Here is a 24,542-nt window from a genome sequence, read left to right as displayed (position 1 = left end):
TATAAAGATTTGAAAATAGATAGGTGATTAGATTTTGTAGTCTAAGGATTAGCTTCATTTTTTAACCCGGCCAACCATGTAGATAAATCCTTAACAATCCAATAATACTGGCCTGGAAACTCTGGCCCACCGCAATTTACAGTATAAGAAAAAAAATGATATTTCCGACTTTTAACCACTTGGTCTATTGGGAACATTATAACAAAATCAATTCTTTTATTTAAATCATATTTCCTAATTCCTCTTTGTTATCATGAATGGTCGTTTTGGTTAACTTGAAGAGTTGATTAGTTTAATAATACCTTTTGAGAAGCATTTAAATAGAATGCTAGAGTGCAGGAATCTCTTTAAAGTGAAGGTGACCACATTTGGAAGTTTAAATATAGTATATCTAAAACAATAAAAAAAATGATTCATACATAAATCATAATCTCTCCCCCCTCACCCTTGTATATTTTTAATAAGGAAATCACAGAGAAAAAATATTTTTTTAATCGTTGATCTTTTCCAGGAAAATTATTTTTAGATAATATAAAATATTTTATAAATTGTTATCATTTATATTTATCTTTATAATATAAAGAAGATATAAAAAATAAAATACAAATACTTTTAAAAACACAGAAACAAACAAAAAAAAACTGCATTAATCGTTATTTATAATTACTTTTTATATAAATTTGGTTTGTAATTTACTTTAGTATCCGGGGGCTGGGTCTGGTAAATTGCTAAAAATTTATATTATTTACTTTATTAATTTGTGCTTGGTATAGTAGAGTTAATGATGTATAGCGTTGAAACGTTATTTGATTTTTTATGTGTTTTTATTTTTTAATATTTTTTCTTTCTTCCGGTCATGGGTTACTTTATTTGAATATTTACTGATATATAATATGTTGTCAAAATGTGATAGCAAATAATTAATTTTTTTAAAAGGTGTCATAATTTATCCTTATTTATTTATAAACAAAAAAAATTGTATTAGCGTTACACTTTCCTGAAAGTGCGCACATATTGAGCGTTTCTAAAGCTGCGTTGCAATTAGTGAAGGTCAACGGTCCGGTCCTATCGGTCTTATACCGGACCGGTCATTTTTTGAGGATCGTGGTTCGGACCGGTCATTTTTTGAGGACCGTGGTTCGGATTGATCTTTTTATTTTTTTACGGTCTGGACCGGTTTTTTATTATTATTTAAGTTTGCTTTAATATTCAATTAATATAATTTTTTTGTATATTTTATTTTATGATATTTTTCTAGATGAGTTATTTTAGATTTTGTTAATTTTTATTTTACAATATGAAAACCATAAGTTTGTCCAAGAAACATTTTACTTATAGTCCCAATAAAAAAAATAGAGTAAGTGTTCACTGCAGTATCAAATTTAATGTATCATCGTTTAATTTTTTAAGCAATAAATTAATCAAAATAAGCAGTATTATTAAAATATTTTGGTTATTATTTATATAGTTCTATTTTTTCTTAAGAAACTGTCTGAATAATTCATTGTCAAAATAACTTAACATTATTCTTAATAAAATAATTAGGTACCTTAAGCAGACATATGATAAAACATAAAATATATACTTCTAATGATGAAAATGGAAATATCTCAAAAGCATAATCTACTCTTAATTTTAATATGCCCTCCACAAGCACAAAATCACTTTCTTCATTACCATTGGATAAATTTTATTGTTTATATAATACTCTTATATTTAATAAAATGATAAAACAAATCAAATTAGGTTAAAAAAATATGTTTTTTAAACAAATAAAAAGATCGGTCGACCACGGTCTGGATCGATCTTTTTCTTAAGGACCGTGGTCCGGTCCGGTCCGAGGGTATCGGTCCAGTCCGGAAAGACCGGACCATGACCTTCACTAGTTGCAAACGCAAATATTGCATTTCAAATGGTATCTTGCAAATTGGTGAATTACCGTTTGGCGTTTTAGACACCATTCAAGGTTTGATATTTATACTTTTTTTAAATTTCGTAATATTATATAAAATGTTAGAAAAATGACTTATATTTTAAAATGATATTTAGTAATTAAATAAATAATAAGGCAGAAGATGATACATTTTTCATAGATAAATCTGTTTTTAGAACATAGTTAAAATTTTAAATCGACGATATTAATAAAAAGGCAAACTCAATTTAAACAAGGGATGCGTTATTTTAATTAAAAAATTACCGCATAACGCAAACGCTCAATTCGTACGCACCATAAGAATCCCTCTGAATTATAGCACAATTTTGTAATGCTTATTAAAGAAGTTACCATATTCATACTTAACAAAAATGAAATGTCCCGATCAACCTACTTAATCTGAACTCTGATCTAGTCAGCGCCCCATATCTGATGAACGTCCTCGCCCCCTCTACGTCCCTTACTCTCAATGATCCTAGGACCTCGAATATAATAGTAAACTAAAAAAATTAACTTGACGTTTTGCTGCTCCGTTAATTCTCCAAATTATATTCTTTATTCGCAGTCACTATAAAGGCCCCAGTTTTTATATAATCTGAAACCTATGGGACTTTTTCCTTTCTTTCTATAAGGTAATAGATTTGATTTGATTTTTGGTTATTTATAAAAAGGTGATTATTTTAGGTCAATATATATTTTTTTTACTGGTGAGTGATGATGATATTTTAATTTTTATTTTAAAATATAATGATTTTCAGACATTCTGTTTACGAAAAAAATACATGATATTAATTTATTTCTCGATTTTTAAAAAATATTAATTTTGCTATTATATAAAGAAAAATATCCAAAAGTGAGCACTTTTGCATAGTTTACCTTTACATAAGTGACCAATAGTGATTCTATCAGAATAAATGTTAAGTTCGAATATAACATAATTCAGTCAGACAGATAACAAAGATTTTTCCCTACTTTCAATTAATCAAATCCTTTGTACCACATGTCACCGCCAATAAAAAAGAAATGCTGCCTTTGAACGATCATTATTATGCCGGTTTTTTAAAGTCTAAATTAAGAAATTATAGTCTTTCAGTAGTTATCAAGGTTTATTAAAGAATATATTCTGTACCAGATAATTATTATACACTATATATAATTATACTTGGATCAGTATTATAGATTTAAAAATATATAATTTGTAAAAGACAAAACTTTAATAAATTATAAATCTTTTTTAAAAAATAAAGTGTTGAAGCTAAAATCATCACCAGATACTTTTTCAGTCCAAGAATTTATATATATATTAAAGAAGTTGGGATCCACCGAAATTCACTTGTATAAATATGGTTATATGAAAGTTGTATTCTAGGTAATAAAAACGTAACTGGCCATGTACTAAGTGTTTGTTAATTAGCCATAATATATTATTTAAGAATTATATTACAAAGATGAAATGTAAAAGGACCAATGTCAATATTTTTTCATTTTTTAATTATTATCATATTACACCCCCCCCCCCCCCCCATCCCCAACTTTGCTTAAAAAACGAATAAGATCTTGGTTGCTTTTTGCAGTTTAATAATTTGCATCCCCAAATTTTAAAAATTTGTCCCAGCTGGGTTTCTGAGATTGCTCATACTGAATTTTTGATCAAATTTTGTCCAAAATTCCAAAAGAATTTTTGCAAGAAATCTTTTAAAAGTATTTTAAAATTTTTATACGTTAAAAATCTTTCATGATGAAATCACAAATTCAATTTTTCTCATCTGAAGTTATTCTAGATATTAAATATCCTTGGCTGGCTACACTGGAAAATAGAAAAATAATCTATAGTTTATTGTCTATTTATGCTGGTAACGTTTATGCAGCTTTCTTAAGAATTTTATAGATTTGTTAGAATTGGAGTATTTCTGTTGAGGGGGGGGGGGTGGCATTTTTGTTCGGCCATAATTTTACATTAAAACCAATACAATATTATAAATATAAAATATGGATAAAAAAATTTTCCCCTAATTACTATTCAATTAATTTCATTTTTTTTTGAGGTTAATATAATAATTACTTATTTATGATTACCACACCCATCCTAATCAAAATAAAATTATAATATACATAGTAAATCCTTATTATGAAGGTGGAGTTTTTGACACGTGTTTATGATGTCGTATCCCTGCCATTAATATTTATAAAATAACATAGCTTATTTATACTCTTTAAATTTTAGTTTAAACTCATTTCATTTAACCAGGTATAATAATATTTAAAAAGCCATTAAAATTATTTTTTTTTATAAATCAAATTTAACGTAAGTAAAAATAAATGAATACTTATTCATTTCTGAGTTAAATTAGAAAAAGTTTTATTGCCTTCTTTCCGGTAATAAAAATATCATATACCTTTATCTATTTAAACAATAAAACAAAATATTTAAAAAATATGAGCCTATCACTTATTAACACTAAATGGCACATGTGAAAAAAATTATACGAAGGACTAGTTGGGATTTTCTGGAACCTAATTTACATACGTACGTTATATCTTAGAATCAAATTAATTAGTAGCTTGCATATTTATAATAAAACGGAGCCCGGATTATTTTTAAAAAATATTTCAGCTCAGGTTTTATATTTTCAGGTCTAGGCCAGTTTTTAAAAATATATTATATTTATTTGTAATTTTTACAGTTAATAATGGCTATTGAAAATATTTATTTTTAAAATAATAGACCTGACCCGGGTATTTCTTAAAGAATATTTTTTAAGCCCGGTCAAGGTATTTAAAAAAAATTATTAAACCCGGCCCCGGGTATATAAAAAAATTAAAGTACCTGCCGGGCCTGTGGGTTTCTGCCATATACTCTAATTTAGGGACTTTCACTGTTATTTTTAGATTTATTTGTTGTTTTAGAATTTCATGACAGTTTTTGCCAAAGGAGTAAAAAAAGTGATGCCGAAAAATAAGATTGATGTAAAAAGTTTTTTGTAAAGTTCAAATATTAATATAATATAATTTTTAACTAATAGAAACGATGTATAAAAAAAGTTTATTTATTATAGTTATTATCGCATTGCTCTAAAACAGATGAAATAAAGTTATTCGGATGCCAAGGTAGGATCTATTCGATCCCACGCTCCAAAACACGTTACAACTCATGAAATACCTAACAAAATCTAATTTAATTTTAAATATTTTACCAAAATATATTAAGCCTCTAAAAGATCTATTCAAAAATATCGAAATTTTAAGAAATAAACGTTCTTTAAATGCCTAAGGTCTGATTATCACCACCTATGCAATGAAAAGTTAAATAAACCAGGGGTTTTACGGGGTGGGGGTAGGTGTTAATGAGGATGACCCTTAAAATCGAAGAGGGTTAAGAGGGGATAAGGGATATTGATTAAGCTTTCCCATTTTTGTTGATTATGATTTCGTAAAGAAGAAGAGGGGATAAGGAATATTATTGTCATACAATCTTTTCATATATAAGTTCGCTTCAGGTTAAAGGAATTAAATTTTATAAAGGTTCAAGAGAGTTTAGTAATTATTCTTATACAAGGTACCCATATATAGTTGGATAAATAAATTAATATTATTTTCTGATTAATAATTGTAACCTTATTTTAATATTTAAATAAGTGGAATAAAAGAAATAGAACACAGTTTAAGATTAATCCAAAATTTTATTGTCAATTTTTATTAAATCAAATTACGATTATGATAAAATTAGATGGTAACTTGACAAGCGAGGGTTAGGATCGAAAAGTAAAAAGTATATTAATTTTGCGGTTGGCTACAAAACCAACTTAAATATTATAATAGAATAGAATTCATTAAGAAGTTTATAAAATAAGATAATGTAATGTTTATATATACTAAAGATTACAAGGTAATAAAATATTAGATAATATATCTTTGTCCAATCTTGTCTTCCGTGATGATAGTATATATCTCTTTTGGCCGAAACCTGTTTGACATACATAGCAATTTTTCTAATATGCATAGTTCGAGTTTCTTAACTTCCATCATTCTCAATATGCCAGAATAACAGTATTTTTATTAATCGGGTGGATGACGTTAAAAAATTTTATTAAAAGATTCTTGTTTGAGTCTGACTAAACTGTAAATGTCTATATGAACTGTAAATGACTAAGTAAACTGAAAACGCTGTAGATATAAATGATTGACACTCTATTTTTATCCAAGATAGACCCAACCCGGGTACTCGGACTCTGTCGTATTTTAATTTTTTTAAAATATACCCGGTCGGGCCTAAAATATTTTAAAAAATATACCATGGCCGGGCGGTATATTTTAAAACGGAATATTTTAAATCGCCATTATTAGCTATAAAATTAAAAATAAATGTAATATATTTTTAAAAAATCCAGGCCGGGCCTGCAAATGGTACCTCTTGCAGGTCTCTGATTTTAATTAAGTTCTGATTTATAAATCTTATATAAACAGGTAATTAAAATTAAAGGCCTTGAAAGTCATTATAATATTTAGAACGCTTATAGAGTTTTGCAGTGACAGACAATAGATAAGGAACATTCAGCAGAAGAGAAAGTCAAAATTGTTAGGAAAGGGGCAACATTAAAGAACGAAACGAAGGTGAACTTCATGATTTTCTAGAATTGATAAACTACCATAAGTGCTTTATTAGAAGACAACAAAGACATTTAAACCACTATACAAATTAATCAGCATAATCGAATTGAAACAAAACCACTAGAAAATCTTCCAAAAACAGGGACACATTAATTCTGTATACATCAACCCTCCAAATATTGTAAGGCAACTAGGCCCATAGCCAATAATTTTATTGGGGGGGGGGGGAGTTATTGAGGGGGAGAGAGATTGAAATGGGTTATCCCCGGTCTCCCCTACAAATCTTTATTTAAAATATAAAACTTGAAAACATTTATTTTCTCAAGATTTGGTTTGACGTAAAAGGTATTTCTTATTAGTTTAATGGCTAAGAATGTCATCAGCAACAGTACCCAGGCATGTAATTCCAGATAATCGCACTTCAATTTTTCAGACCTTTTTATTCAACCTCATTTTTCTTTCTCAATACAAGATTATTACTAATATTGGTATTTTCTCTCAAATCTGATATAACACAACAGTCTGTTCCATTCTACGGAAGTCTAATTAAAATGTTCATATTTGTCTAATAAAGTTTTTTTTCTATTTCTCTTTATTTTGAACCTTATAAAATAATTTGAATTTAGACGAAATTATACTAAAGTTTTTATTTTGTAAAATGCATCACCTATTTTATGAATTCTTCGATTACGAATGTGTTTTGAAACAACCTTCTAGAGGATCGAATTACACCATATCCGGGTCTTCTTAGCCTTTTTATTTATTGTTATTTTAATTAGAACCCAATTATAATTTTAAAATGTTTTCCTCCTTTATAAATCTCCTCAACAAGATCTATAAATTTTAAGGTCAGCAACAATTTTCTCTCTTTAACGGCTCGATTTAGCCAATTTTAATTGATGTTGGCCAAAACAATATTACACAAACCTCGAGATTTGGTTAATATGTCCAAACCTTTCTTCCATCTAAGAACAAAATCTCCAAGCTTGTGTAATATTTTTTGGCTAAAATATTGGGTTTCCGTTTTTAAAAATCGAGCTGTATAACAACACTATATGCATTAAATAGCTAATGAATGAAAAAGGCTTTTTATACATCATTAAAGACAGTAAGAATGGACAAATTAGGCAAAACTTAAAGTTTTTTAAAAAAAAGTATAATATTAAAAATAGCAAATTATTTAAATAATAATAAAACTAAATTGTTAGGGAACGCTATGGATGTAAATATTTAAAAGGTGTTATTCTGAGTTGGGCAGGACCGCGAATACTTGTATCTTGTACTCAGTATCTTTTGACATTTTTGATAAGATACTCCTATATATATATATAATATCCTTTATTCTGAAAAGAATCTTATATCTTTCTTTTTTCATTTTCTTGACAAAAGATACAGATTCTTTTTAATATTCATGTTTAAAAAATTTACATATCACAGAATATAACCTTATTTTCTCTGTGGAATCCTGTATTAATTTTTATTCTCCCATATTTTAAATATATTGACAACCAAAAGCTAAAAAATTAACAAGAAATGAATTCCCTTGAATCAAATCCCAATCTAAAAATTTTAGATGGAAATTTTTTAAAAATAATTCAAGTCAAAAATCACAATGTATATGCTGAATGTCAAACCTGTACAAACAAAAAAATGATGAGGGGTTCAACAAACTCATTTAAAAATTTTGTTAAACATATTAAAATACATTATTTATATGATAATTTTATATGATTATATATTTTTTTTCTTTTATTAGAGATGTCATTTAGGCATTATACCCATTATAAGTTATATCTAAAAGAGCAGAGAGGAAAATAAGCCACTCCACCACCATAAAAAGATGATTTTATGCCATTAATAAAATAAAACCAATAATTACACAAAATAAAATTGATAAGTTTGTCAAGGGTTTATACACTTTGAGCCTAGCTGAACAGCCTGAATATTACAACGCTGGAAAGTTATATAATTAATATATAGATAAATATTGATATGATATTATTCTAGATGTTATTAGTGATGTTGGATCATTTAAAATTTTTTAAAGATAGAGTATAGAGCAGACAAGTAAGAGTTTGGAAAAAAAATCAATCCTCAAACATTAAAAATTTATATTTGGTCAAAATTTTGAAAAAAAATTTTTTAAATAAAAAATTGAAGAATTTTTTTAAGACGATCAAAATTATTTTTAAAACATATTTTTTATTTCTTCATGAAAGATTTTGCTTCTGCTATCTACGAGCAAAATATCCAAACTTGCGTAAATTTTTTTGCATAAATCGAGCCATTTAAAGATTCACAGATAACACATTTTTTTTAAATATAAATTTTGGAATTATATTTTAAAAAAAATTTGAGTTGTTTTAATATTTATAAAATAATTTAAATTATTTAGTTTGATTTGCGGAACCTATACTTTATGCAAATTCTTAATTAATACCATCTTGTTATGCCCCTTAAATTTAAATATTAAATTCTATATATTTTTCAGGAGCTAAAATGTCATAATATGATCTTTATAAACAAAAATGACCACCCTTTTATCGAAGCTAATTATAAATTCCGATATGGCTTTGACAAGTTTTTAGCTTAAAAAAATTAAATTGTTATAAACTCCTAAATTTCAGCCTCAATTCAATAATTGAGATAATTTTTTAAAATAAGGATACGTCGAAACCATGTTGGAGGTGGCAAAAGTCAGGCTATAACAATACTAAGTTTATGAGATTACAATAATATTTGAAATTTAATATATTCGAATCTAATTTTATTACTATTCGATATACGATGATATTCAAATAGAAAAAAAATATTCGAATATTATTCGAATAATGATATTTGATATTCTTGAATATTATTTGAATATATAAAATATTCAATTAAATAGGCGCACTAGTGTTATGCATCTCTCTGGATGGTATAATATCTAGTTCCTATCTCTTAAATAAATCAGTCATGAGGTAAGAAAGTAAAATTCAATGTTATGATTTTGAAAATGAAAAGCAAACAGCCAAATTTTTATTTATTCAATCATTATTAGACAAACAACATTTTTATTTCTTCAAAATTTTTTGTTTAACTTCTTATTTTGTATTTCTGAACCTAGTTATTAAAAAACTGTTTATGCGGTAAACTGATATCAGGCTTCGATAAAAATCAGTTGATAAATAAAATATATATATTTTTTAAACAATTTATGAAAAAAATCTTTGATGCTTCTAATAAAACTTCTAATAAAACAAAGCTATTTCTGTGCATGGATACCATACCTTCTAATCTGCTTTCTATTGTTGCGAACTAATTGGTTAATTTGTTCTTCTTATTCTATTTTAACAAACCTTACCCATGATTATGATATATTTCATGGACAGGAATACATTTCTAAAGACCTATATTTTGAAGAACACACCGGTGAGGTGGTAACTAACGGTGATAATCCGGAAAATATTTTAAATACAAATCCTGAGGTATTGATTGAATCCCGTACACTTGATCCCTATTTGAATTTCTTCGGCATAGATTTAAATTCCGGTTCAAGCCGGAAAGGAAAAGAGCGTGAAACCGAGGAGGAGGTGTTAGTGAATCCATTCAAAAATTACGTCAAAATTACCCATTATATAGAATCGGATTTCACAGGTTTATATATATTTTATATAATTATTAGATTTTAAATTCTAACTAACAATAAATCAATCACCTAATAAAATGTTACTATCATATTTCAGATATTTATCATTTAATAATATTATAACAATTTATTACATACATTTATTTATGACTTTTCTGCATTTCTAAGAAATTAACATTGTCATATTATTGAATTAGCCAAACCATTAACATTATTTTAATAAATATTTCATATTAGAAACAGGGATCCATGAAGAATTAGAAACTCTCAATTTTAAATAATATACTATTGGCGATTTTTAAATTCGAGAAATTTAATGGCCGAAAATGTATTTCGATATAGCGCTCCTACCCAGGCACTTTGCCGGAACTTCTGTAACTATAAATTGAAAAATAAAATACTTCACAAAATGTTCATGCCAAGGTGAAAATGTATTTCGATATAGCGCTCCTACCCAGGCACTTTGCCGGGAACTTCTGTAACTATAAATTGAAAAATAAAATACTTCACAAAATGTTCATGCCAAGGTGAAATACATAGGGTGAGTACCATCCATAAGTGTTAAAAGGGAATGAACCCCCCTCACCTCACTCCATGGAATTAAGATTTTTTTAAAATATTGATTTGATAATTTATACGAAAAAGGCTCATTTAAATATTTCAGATCAAAAAAAAAATATTTTACCAATTTTTTGTAATTAAATTGTTTTTAAATTCAATATTTTTTTTATTCTGTATTTGAATCTTGATGCCAATTCTTTGAAATTTTCTTATTTTTGCTAATAGTTTATTTTATTTATTGTCTACTAAAACGGATTGAAGCAAATTTTAGTTTGAGCTTCTATAATTAGCGCCTTCAAAATTTTGGAAGACTTCTCAGACTTAAGAATCCCTCTTAATGTGTGATTCAATATCATATCAAGTTTTTGAAAATATAACTAGATTCGAAATATAACGAGATTTAAAATTTATTTCTATATTCATTAAATAAACAAAAATAACAAATCAACTATAAAAGGTGGTAAAATCAGGATTCATAAATATTTTGAATAGGAGAAAAGACAACTAAATGAATTTGATTTTTGAATCGCAAGGCGCGACGCTGTATAGTTAATTGGCAAAAGGGACTGATAAATAATACCAATTAAACCTAAAATATCGGTGGGGTCTAGATATTTTTTATTTTGCCAATTATACATTTTTCTTTTAAATGTGTCAAACGGGTGCTGCACTAAATAATGAGCGAAATACGAACTAATTATTGATGTGATTTAAGCTTCAGATTGCTAGTATTATGTAAAAAAAATTGAAAATATGTCACCAAATGAATCGCTTCTTCTTTCTTTTTAACCATGCAATGCAATTATTTTCTCAGAATTTAATTAAAAGGAGTTAAAAGTAGAATTTTATCTTATCAATCAATCAATAAATAAATTTATGGTAAATTGCTTTTCTTTCTTTCGATGTTTAATTATTTAGAGTTGTTAATAAAATATGATTATTAATATACTTAGATTATTTATAAATTTTGTTTTAAAAAATAGGCGATGGACAGGACGAATTAATTTATCGATTTATAGCTATAGGAGATACTGGCGGCCAACCAATAGAGCCTTACGTGAGTGAGATGCAATTAAAAGTGGCGGAAACAATGAAAGAATTTGTCATAATCAATAAAACCTCCGTTTTATTGCTTGGTGATAATTTTTATGCTGACGGTGTGGAAGATATCAAAGACGATAGATTTAAAGTATTTCATAACATAATTATAAATATAAGTTGTTTTTTTGGGAAACATGGACTTTATATTAAAATAAGCGTTTGATTTCTAAAATAGATTTTAAGCACTATTTTATAAATTAAAATAAATTATGCTTAAAAGATAACGTTTGAGAACGTTTATCTTGGACCTTTAAAGGATATCAATTGGTACGTTATAGCTGGAAACCATGATTACAGGGGAAATGTGACGGCTCAGATGGAATATCGAAAGAAATCTGAAAGATGGTTACTATAATATATATATTTTTAAAGTATCAAGATAACTTTATAAAAGTTATTTGTACTTAGATAAATTTTTAGTTGTATTTCTGCATTTTGATACAATTTTTTTGCTTTTTTTCATATTAAAAAAAATTTAATCCTATTATTTATATTATAAATTTATTGAAAATTTTTAATTGTTTATTCTTTTACAATTAAAAAAACAAGAAAAATTTTATTGAAATTAAATAGTAACCGCCGGCCTCGTCCATAGTAGCAAAGGCTTATAAAAACGGACCTAAAGCCCTCTAATAAAATTTATAGGAAAAAAATATAGTTATAATAAATAACATAGATAGCTCATTATGTATTATTTATGTTAAGAAAGAGTAGCCAACTTTTATTATATATTGCAATATCTTATCTAGGGACTTCTGCCACGAGGGGGGGGGGCGTTGAAGAAAGACACTCTCATTATAGAAGGGGGAGGGGTCAGAAGAGTAAATGATAGTAAAGAGGCTATGCTAATTTAAATTTCATTTTAATTTATTTACTTTAGTTAATTTTGAATTTTTCTTTTTTGCTAATTTTAATATGTATTTCTTTCATTTAGTTTTCATTATATTATATAATTGATGCATGAAATACCTATAGTCGTTGTAAAAAATTGTTTTGTTTAAATATCAGCGATGCCCTGTTACGCCTATTTAGCCGATATCGGATGGTCAAACCAATACCACGGATACTAACAAGGTATTGGCTGACACAATTGATACATGAAGATATCTGAAATATAAATACAGTATCGACCAATATTATCAATTTCTAAACCGATACTATGGATATTAACGCGGTATCAGCTGATACAATCGATACCTCACACCTCCATTTTTGAGTATTGGCTACTGGTATAGGTTAAAATTGAAAGCATTAACCAATACAGACTGGTACCTTGAATATCAGGCCAATAGTATTTCTGATTAATATTATGATTGATTTATCAAAATATTTTTATAGTAAAAGTAAATATAGATGGCATAAAATATTTTAATGTAATTTATCATCTATATATTATATTTAAGATATTAATTTGTAAAATTTATTAAAATTTTAAATATTTCTATTGTTTTGCTAAAGAAAGACCACATATATTTTTTTAAAATGATATTTTTGCTAATACTTTGCATCCTTTTCGATATAACATAGGATTGAAGATAGTATAAATTTAAGAAATTCCTGAGTGAGATTTTTAAAATTTGAAAAATCAGAATTAGAATGGGTAGAGCCCCCAAACTCTAAATTTTTGACAATTTCGTTGAAAACTTTTAAACTATTTTTAGTTTATATTTAAATAGATTTTTCATATAAATGAAAAGAAATACAGAAAATTACATAAAATATTGCCTGAAATGTCTAGGGTAGGTAATCCAATAATACTAGAGTACATTTCTGATCAAATTAATCTTTAAAGATTTAAAAATTCCCAAATAATGATATAAAAATGAGAAATTTCAAATCCAATACAAATTATTGTGGCTCTTTGCTATTATTTAAAATTATATGCCACCTTTTGAATAATTAGCTATCTATGTTACCTATAAAAAACCGCTCTCCTCACACTTACACCCCCTTATTATGAAAATAATAGTTATACTTATTATTGTTTCTTTTATTTAGGGCATTTATTAATTTTAATAAATTATTGAACATAAGGAAATATCCTGATTTGTATTACAAGATTGGTTTAATGATAGATATTAAGTATAGAGATAATGAATCGTTGAAGGAGTCCATAGTAATAGACGTTTTAATGTTGGATACTAATGTACTCATCAACAAAGGCTCTAATGGGTTAGAAGAGGAAAAATATGTGAACGAAGACTCTCAATTGCATCATAAACAATGGTTATATAATCACATGAGGTTTATTTAAGGCTATTTAAAATATTCAAAAATTGTAGATGAATTGAAATCTCTGTCATTTATTAAAACATTGAGATACATTGATTATTTTTATTATCATATTAATATAAGTCAACACAAAATTTATATACGAAAAAATTAATAAATATAAAATTAAATAATATAAAGGTGAAATATAATGTAAAATGATAAGGATAAGAAAGAAAAAGTGAGTCTATCGAAGATCTGTTGAAAGACTGCCATTGAAACTTTGATAATTCGCTTTAAGGATAGCTATAGCCAGGGATCCAAACCGAACCTGAACCGAACCTGAACCGAACCGTTAAGCCGCTAAAAACCTGTATTTTTTATCGAACCTAAACCGAACCTATTCCTCTAAAATATCCTAGCCGAACCTGAACCGAACCGCTAAAATGCCTCTGAACCGGTTCGAGTCTCATAATTTTATGCTTATAAAATAATGTGTAAGTTATTACTAGTAGTATATTGCAAAAATTTTAATTATATTCAAATTGTTTAAAAATTATTATCAATCACATTTGATTGAAAAACGTCAGTCATAATTTTTATAAACTTTAGTATATTGCCATTTTGCAATATTTTTGAAATATTTTAAGCTTATAAATTATAATGCGTAGAAAAAAATTTAATCTAATACATAAGTTGTTTAAATAATTGTTCATATTTAAATTAATCATTGATATATTTATTTGTTATATTTGTGCAATTAATAAAAATGAAGGTTTTTATTTTAATTATGAAATAAAAAAAAATTTCTCCTGATACATAATCCTAATGTAGGTTTGAATACAAATGTGTTCAAACCGGTTTTTAGAGGTTCGAACCGAACCGATATTTTTATTTTTTGTGAACCGAACCTGAACCTTGAACCGATATTTTTATCCGAATCTGAACCTGAACCGAACCGATATTCGTTTCGGTTTGGATCCCTGGCTATAGCCAGTTTCTGTCTGAGGAAGAAGCCTTCTTGTGGATCACAAGTATGCTTGCAGGTTAAGGTAGTGGATATTATTGGGATAAAGATGTGATCTTCTGATATTTACGAATTTTTGGAAATTTTATGTTCTTCTTTTTGCTCAAGTAGGTTTGGAGTTTGGTTAGAAGGTAATGGATCTATACAAGAATGGAACCAAGCCAGAAATTGACCCGTTTCCATGGGATCAGGGAAATTTTGTCAGGCCGCTTTCCATCGGATCTAAATGTTCTGGTGATTCAAGCATAGCGGGTATTTGAGCAGATTTCAATGCTCGCTGGATCAAGAAATTGCATTGTGTGTGGCTGAAGATTCATCCGATGTGTCTTCCTTTGCTGATTTTGGGGATTCTGCAACCAGAGCAGAAGTGAGGAAAGTTTTGCGTGGGTTAGCTCATTGTTGGTTGGCTGGAGTTGAAGACTTTAGATAGGAATGACTCCAAAAATTTATACCCGGTTCCATAAGAAGTGAAGAGAGAATGGTCTGATGGGAACATGCTAGATAATAGGTATTCAACACATCATGCTACAACTGACCTGTCCCAATCCTTCTGTCTATTAGATTCGGGACATCATCAACGGGCTTCCTTCATAGCAAGATAGCATCATAAAGGTTGTGAGGCGTGGTACGTGATTGTGGCTTTTGAAAGTAGAATCCTCAAAAGGCAGTGAGAGCAAGATCGTTGGGAGATCTAATCCCTATACCATTACTTTTGGTGGGTAAAGAAGCTTGAGCCCATGCTGTTTTATTGAATTTTTGATTCAAATATTTTCGGTTATTATTTTTATATCATAAATACTGAGTGAGATAGGATATTTAAAAATAGGCGTTGAGTGAAAAGCATAAAGTGTGGAATATTAAAGAAGTTTGGAAGAATGATTTATACAAGGGTAGCAAGTCAAAGAGGTTATCAAGCTTAAAAAGAATATCAAGAGTAGAGTGAAGGAAGGCACTGATTGCGGTGAATCCTCCTACTGGGGAATCTAGATGTGTTAGCTTCTCCTTGGAGGTAATTTCGAAATTGTGGGAATTTTAATCGGAGGAGTTTACTTGCACAAATTAAGATTTTTGGGGGTTGGGAATGAGACCAACAGCGCATCTCATTTTCTTGATAATATGTATGACCATATTGGTTAAAAATGAGGTCCATCCCGTCAACGCGGAGTAAAAATGAGCATTCTGAATTAATGATTTGAATTATATTATTGATTGGAAGACAAAATAAAAGGGATCTTAATTATTTATCTTGTTTGATGACCTAGACTGAGATTATTTTTTGAAAATTGAATTGCAAAATTGATTAGAGAAATTTGGTGTAGCATGGGAATGATGTGCTCGCTGATTGTGAGTTAGGGGTGAGGGTGTTGTACGCATTAGCAAAACATTGATAAGTGTTTCATTTGTGGGATTGCTCTCCAAATAAAGACGAGTGAGATATACTCTGGCCTCACATACGCCAGTGATTCCTATCCCTAAATAAAATGGGGTGAGAAGGTGAGAGATCTTATATTTTATCCCGTATGTAATCATTTTAGCGACAAGGTGGCTGAAAGTTAACTCCGATATCTTTGTTAGGCTTCTGTAAGGTTATAAGTCTGGCTCTAAAAAGAATGGGGGAGTCAATGATGGGAACGTCACCATATAAGATTCAGTTACACAGGTTTGTGATTTTAAGAAGGATGAAAGTTTGTGAACTGATCAATGGAGAAGTTGTGTCCTGGAGAACATGGGTTTGATTCCATCTAGGCCGTGAGCGGTCGGTGTAAGGATAGGATTACCTTCCTTACTTCGTCTGAAATGAAATTGGAAGCACAATGAGAATAAGGTTGTTGGGCGATTGGAGTTAAAGTGAAGGGTGTTGGGGTTTTATGTATGTCTCATCTGAGTCAACTAGTGAATCATTAGAAGAGGCCAATTTAAGAGCACCTTTAATATTTAAACAGTCTATTATTTGAAATAAGTTTGGCTTTAAGCTCAATAGGAGAAGCTTTTTTGTTATAAAAAAAATTGTGAGACCCTTAAACTCTTGGAGATGGGGGGAAATGTTGCAGGAGGCATCATTAATTTGTTTTATTAAAGAAATTCTTGAGAATTTATAAAATAACCTAAAGGTATTATAACCAAAGATTAAAATTTAAGCCATTCCTTCTCACTGTTAAAATTTTGCAATAAAGAGGTAAAGTCAGAGAGAGACTTAGCGACCTGTAACCTAATCTCTTTGGGAATTCATATGATGTTAGGTTTTCTGATATTGAGGAATGGGTATAAAAAGGTGGTTCTATGAAAGGGCTGGGAAGCGTGTAAGCGTTCTAGGGGAGAGGTGAACGTCTTGAATGATCACTTGTTAATGATTGATCCATGAACATAAAATACATCATCATTTGATAAATGTATAAGTTTAAGGCAGGAAAGGCAGATTTTGGGTTCAAAGGGGATGTCCATTGTTATAGTATTATACTGCGGGCATGAATAAATCAAAAGTCAATGCCAAATATTAGAATGTAAAGCAAATAACTTGAGTGAATGGCTTGACTACTTGTAAGAAGAATGTAGTGGTAATGAATGAATTGAAAGCTATATCCAGATGCGAAAATAAAAATTGATAAAAAGAATCGCGAATGGATCACGCGAAATTTATCAAATATGACTCGGATTAAACAATGGAAATAAAGAAATGAACTATCAAATAGGTTTTATTAAATAGCGTCAATGAATCAAAATATATGAAGCTGCGATGATGAATAATTTGAAAAATGATGCTAGATAAAAATATATAAAAAATCCGAAGCAAAGCGAGCGAAGAAAATTGAGATAGAGAGGCGTGAGTTATTAATAAGCGACTAATGAATTTTTAATTTTGCGCAAAGTATAAGTTAAATTTGTGCATCACTAAACAAAAAGGAAAGATGGGATATATATTTTAAAAAATTAAATCGCGCGGTAATTAATTTAGCAATAAAAATTGGCGTTTAAAATTAACAGTTTTTATTTTTTGAAAAATAATGAACTCTGATACAAAAACGGAATAACTTTAAATTTAAAGAGAATGAAGCTAATTATTGGCAAGTTTTATTACATAAATACTATTATTTTCGACTTTTAAAATTAGCGGTTTTTATTTAAAAAATATATAATACACTCATACAAAAACGGAATAACTCCAAATTTAACAAGAATGAATCTAAATATTGGCAAGTTTTCCTATATATGATAAGCCAAATGGATAAGATAGTGTATAATAGCGAGATTATTTAAAATATATTGATTTTGAGAGAAACAATTAAGCAAAATTTGTGCATCAATTAATCGATTAATTAGAGAATATGAGAAAATTAAATCTAGCGAGAATTAAGGAATTATCATGCGTAAACTGAATAAGAGCTTGTTTAATGGGTAGTTCTCTCAATATTGACAAGTTTAAAAAAATATATGAACATCTAACTTAACAGTAATCTTCGATAATTAATGAACTCTGATGGATAAACGGAATAACAACTAATTTAATGGGTAATACGCTCAATATAGGCAGGTTTTTATGAGAAATGATATATTTCTTTTTTATTTTTAGAATTCCCGGATTATTATTAATATTTTAAATATTAGGATTTGGGATTATTTTGTATATATTTTTCAGAGTTAATTGTAAGTAATATATATTTATATATTAAAAAAAACAGCGGAGGTTTAGAAGAAAATTATCAAAACACAAGCAGAGTCTAATTATTATAACATTTATTATTATATAAATATAAACAGTCTAAAATGTTTATGGTATTTTACTATATAGGGCTTAAGTGCTAACCTGTTTGGCTTTTAAGCAAGAGGTCCGAATCCCACCAGCATTCCTTATTTTTTTCCAGATATATGAACATAATTCAACCTTTAACTTTAAAGAGAAAGGAATTTGTTTATGGAGATCAAGATTTTCGAACAAATTTAGTACTGAGAGATATTTAACAATTAAATATAAGTGTGACAGTAACGACAAGGAGATAATATGTTACTATTTAACGTTAAGGATATATGGATGTAGCTATTGTGTTTCCACGTCATTATAGCTGCATGCAACAGGGGCCGGTTAGCTCAGGTGTTATATATGTGTGGATTGGTAAGAGACCATCGATCGAGTAGATGCCGGGTGATGACATTATTGAGGTTTTTTTGGAAGTGTCTACTAAGTCGTCGGAACTGTTCCTCACTATGGTCATTGTAGTTCTCTTCCCAATTATAAAATGTTGGTGAGAATTCAATTATTAATTGATTTTTCATAGCTTCTGCATTAGTCATGGTTTGCTATTTTCGGTATCTGTGTAAAGGATCAATTGTAAATCTTACAAATTATGAACAACGATAATAGTACCCCTGCATTTGAGAGAGATTCCTTTAGACTCTATTATAAGCCATGTGTTCTATGTTGTTTCTTTAATTTGCATGTGTGATAGGTGATCTTCGAAAGTTATTTTTAAACATAGAAATACTAGGGCCTTATCTATCTATTGTTTTTTATTGATACCGTTGACTTAAAATTTTACCATATACTGTTTTGTATTTCTCTTACTATTACGAACAGTTTTCAAATAAAATTTTTGTATTTTTGGTTTTGGTAAAACTTACCCTATTGTGTAGGTAACGTGATCTATGGTCAGTGGTGTATAATAATTTCAGGTGTGTACTGCTTTTGGGAATGGTTGTGTTGAGTAATTCTCTATTGACGATTGTATAGTGCTTTAAAAAATAAGCATTCCAGTTGTCATTTGGGCAGTCATAATAGGTATTATGCCTCTTAGGTTCTTTATTCTGAGGCTTATGTGAAATTGTATTTTATTTAGACTAAACATCGGTTATTTAAAACCTTTGTGATTCTCAACATTTCCGATACGTCAACTGATCTATCATGCTAGGTCTATCATAACGACTAAGTCTCCAAATAATGTCATAGACCGTTTCGAGTTTATGTTTATTTAATGGACTGATATACCTCTCCATTTTTCATCTATCATAACACATGAGCTACCCGGTGCCCCTAAATATAACAATCCAATAGTCTCTTCCTAGTTCTGTGCTGTTCATGCAATTATGAGGACGAGAGATACAACAGTAACAATAGGGGATATGTAACAAATGAAATATATCAATAGAATAGAAATGTAACAAATGCATTCTGGTGATTATAATAATGAATGATTTTCTTAAGTTAAAACACTTAATTTACTTTTCTTTTAGCATGGCCGATTTTTTGGTAGTGGCTGGACACCATCCAATATATTCGTTCGGTGTAGCAGGAGCCACAAAATTACTACAATTCTTAAATCCCTGGCTCAGAGATAATATGGCCTCATTGTTTATTTGTGGCCATGATCATGATTTACAAGTTATCATTATTATTATTAATAATTTCATAAAAATTAAAAATCTAACGAAAATATTTAAACAATAAAATCTTACTTTTTAAAACATGTTAATACTTTTTTTCCTTCAGTTTGTGATCAATAATTTTTACGATCTTATCATATCATAAAATATCTGAAAGTAGAATAAATAAAAAAAAAGAAAGATAATTCATAGAGCCAAGCTTTTGGGCCTGGCTGTATATAAAACTTTAATTTGAATGATTAAGGGCTGGTAACTATTTTTCCGTGATAACCCCCCCCCCCCTCTTATAACTTTTATATATTACAGACCTCATAAATAACAAATAATTATCTTTAATTGTAAGATAAGTTTCTTAAAACCACATTCATTCTACAGGTTATTAACTTTTATGTAGTCAGCAAAGAAAACCCTTGTCCTCCTGGAACCCATATTCGCGGAAGAAAAAATATTAACGCATTCCTACACAAATTTCCAAAGGATTTAGCTAAACTGGATTCTATTTATCATTTAATAACAATTAAAAGAAATTATTTTAAAACTCATTTCTGAATGCAACGATCAGTATCTATTAAAGCTCAAAAAGGACATGATTCAATGGACTTTAAATATAAACTTCTTGTATTCTTTCTGGCTTAAAGAAACTCTCCTTAAAAAGTTAGGGGACATTGGTATCCGATTTACAACTTTTACACCTTCATCGCTATCTGCATATCCGCTTGAACATTATCAGCCGTACTCTCTCCAAGTTATTCTGTCCCCAACGTCTACATTAATAAAGGGGATATAAGCATTTTGTTTCCAAATTTTTTGAAGGGAATAGGTGTAAAGGGAGTAGGCCTAGGGGCAGGATAAATTTATTGGGGGATTATCAATTAAATTTTTAGAATGGTAAAATATATTATTGTAAAAATTTATTTAATACTTTTATTTTAGATCTATTATAATATTTTTATATTACTAAACATCGACCAAATCTATATATTGCATATAATTATAGTTATTATTTTTCAAATAAAATTATTCTGGGTAATTTTCTGTTATATTTTTAAACGTAATTTTAAAAGTGTTAGACATTCTATCAGCAAACTCATATTCATGCTAACTATATACCATAACAATGCATTCATCGTAAATGCGAGTAAAGTTTTTAATTAAATTCATATTTCCGAAAAATAACTTTTTTACATTCACAATTTTTTTATAGTTTATAGGGAGGTATTAATAATTTAAGTTATTCTTTGTTAAATATATTAAGGGATTACCATCCTAATTAAAACTTGTAATTAATAATGGGGGAATATCGTCGTTGAATAAGTTTGCGAGGGGGGGGGTCACATCCAGTGAATATTCTATCGTCAATAACTCAAAAAGAATTGGATGCCCCTCCTATCGCTAGTTCCATTAAATACTTTCTTTCTGATGCTTAAAGTAAAATCGGAATTGCATAATATTGAATGCTCATTCTGTCTAAAAATAGTTGCAAGCCACCTAGCTGAGATTTGGACTTGTTTATGACGCGTGAACAATTAGGTTCAACATTATTGCCATCTGCTTCGCCAGCAATGTCGACACATCTACTTGTATTGGGTGCGGTTAGTTCATCGAATCTAATTTCTACCCTTTAGATTGCACCGGCCATGCATCAATATAATTTTACCTCAAAAATGTTACAGTTCCATCTTTCGAACTGGTGTGAGTTATCACAGAATAATTCCATGCATCCCGATGGCATAAGTCTCATTCCAAGGTAGGATGTGGTACTATATATTATCAACTTCGCAGCCAAATCAAAATCATCTTTAGCTGCTATAGGAAAAATAGAGACTCAAAAACAAATATGCTAGTTTAACAAATTCTGTCTTCTTACAAATAGCCATCGATACAGCCCCCTGCAAACAGGAACTGCTGATGGACTATTTTATGGTCGTTAAAATTTGTTCCTTATCACTTAAAAGTAAATGTTATTTAAAAAAGTATAAATATCACATAAATTATGATTAATTTTAGCTCAGTCATTTATTACAAATCATTTATATCTATTGCATAAATATGAATTTATATTCTATGTTGCTTTCAAGTATCCTATTTTAAAAAGACGAACCTGGTTCTTTATTTTATGATTTTTTTAAAAGTTTAGTTAAATTATATGGAGGGAGAATATTTTAAAGGATCGCCAAATTTATTTTCGCTCCGAACCGCCAAAAGTACTAGCAAATCTTGCACAAATATTCTTGGAAATTTCGAGGCCACTTAAACTTGTCGGATCCCAACGTGGGATTCTACATTCGTCAAAAGACCTCGAAATTTGTTTCTCACGAAATTTTTATTTAAAATTTTGGCCCGGCCATTTCCTGAAATTTTTTTTTATGTGTTACGAAAGGCCAGACCCGAAATAATAATTATTTGACCGTCCAGCCCGAAATAATTTAAACATATAATTTTTTTATTTGTAAAAATAATATTCTACAAATAAAAAAATATTGGCGTCTTGTTTCTAACAAGAATTTAAAAATATATCAATTTTTTTCACTAAATTGAATGATATATCTTATTTAAAATTTTAGGTCTGATCCGGCCCGGCTCGATTTTTTTTTAGAAATGACACAATATAATAATCAAAATCATTATTTTTTGAATAGGCCCAGTCTAGCCTGGATTGCAGATAACTAATTCATCCTAATATTTTTTTATTTCTTTATCTTTCTAATTTTTTATTTGAAATCTACAAAATCATTGTCACCAAAAAGATGAAATATAGATAAGTTAATTTACTTAAATATTTTAGATTATTATATTACTATCCCAAGTTACATAGATTAACTTATCAGAGTTCGACTACGCCCTCTCATAGGCTGGTGTGCAAAGAATATTTTCAAAACAATAAACGGGGGGGGGGGAGTGAATTTGGATAAAGGTAAAATGTAAAGAGCATGATTATATTTAAAATATTTGTTTATCTTAAATTATTTCATATTTTATAAGGTTAAATAAAAATATAGTAAAATAAACAATGAACAATACCAACCATTCAAATATTTTTAAGCAACGCATGGTTTTTGGAAATTTTTCCAAAAACCATGAGCGAGCAGATTTTTTTTTAAAACTGCCCCGTTGTAATTTCTAAACTTTAAACTAGTTCTGGCTTGTGCCCATTTTTAAATTTTATAGTCCACGTAGATCTTAATTAGGTATATATTTGATAGGCCAAATGTGTTATTTCATTCTTTTTTTCACTGGTAATCTCACTAAAATGATTTATTTTAACAAAGTCCAATTTGGGTCGGTTTTAAAAACGGCTCGATTAAGGTTATAACCAAAATAACATTACATAAGCCTAAAGATTTTGCACTCTGGAAGAAATTTGGGAATTTGCCAAATCTCGATGCTTATCTTAATCGGGCCATTTTAAAAAATCGACCCGAATCGGGTTTTAACTACACTCGTTTTAACACTATTTTAATAGTATATAGAAGAAGACACCGATAATATTACAATGAAGTATGCAGTATTTGGTTCTGGTTCTAAGCTTGACCTACAAAGAAGGATATATCCCTATGCCAACGAAAGGAAAATATTTAGGTATGCGGAAAAAGGAGGTTTTGGTTTATTAAATTTCATGTATCCTAGCAAACGCTTGGTGGTGGCGTACTATAACGAGGATGGCGTATTTCTTTACCGAAAGAAAATCTACAGGAGGAATCAACAATTTTATCAGAATAAATAATAAAAGTGAATAGTTAAAAATGAATTTTTATCTTATTTTTGAAAACTTGTACTATTATATTTCATGATTGTTCTAAATTAAGATTTTTTTCTCTAATTATTTTTTATCCTTTATAAAAAATATATTAGTAATAAAAAATAGATTATAAATAGAACTATAAATAATATTAAAAAATTGTAACTTCAATACATTTTACGTTACTCTTAAAAATAAAATGCATCTCCCAAACCACTACTATGAATAAAACATTCACATCTTATAAATTTTAGATTTAAATAAATAAATAATTGCGCTAAAATTTACTGATTATTTTTATTCTTATAAATAGAAAAATTATAATAATTTCTTTTTTTGAAACATTAGTGGATAGTTCTAA

General features: G+C 28.5%; 1 protein-coding gene across 1 annotated transcript in view; it reads left to right on the top strand.

Annotated features, from left to right (window-relative positions):
- The window catches only part of LOC135931928 (tartrate-resistant acid phosphatase type 5-like), a 30,715-nt gene extending 6,549 nt beyond the window's left edge, over nt 1-24,166 (top strand). Inside the window, exons 2-7 of the mRNA XM_065469249.1 lie at nt 11,714-11,919; nt 12,052-12,176; nt 12,840-12,905; nt 13,830-14,075; nt 20,293-20,440; nt 23,906-24,166. Coding sequence (XP_065325321.1) covers nt 11,714-11,919; nt 12,052-12,176; nt 12,840-12,905; nt 13,830-14,075; nt 20,293-20,440; nt 23,906-24,166 — 1,052 coding nt within the window. The remainder of the gene's footprint in view (nt 1-11,713; nt 11,920-12,051; nt 12,177-12,839; nt 12,906-13,829; nt 14,076-20,292; nt 20,441-23,905) is intronic.
- The last annotated feature ends 376 nt before the right edge of the window (nt 24,167-24,542 follow it).

This window comes from Gordionus sp. m RMFG-2023, chromosome 1, assembly GCF_954871325.1.
Source record: "Gordionus sp. m RMFG-2023 chromosome 1, tfGorSpeb1-WG-v2, whole genome shotgun sequence".
Lineage (NCBI taxonomy): Eukaryota > Metazoa > Nematomorpha > Gordioida > Chordodea > Parachordodidae > Gordionus > Gordionus sp. m RMFG-2023.
This window is presented reverse-complemented; position numbering and strand designations above follow the sequence as displayed.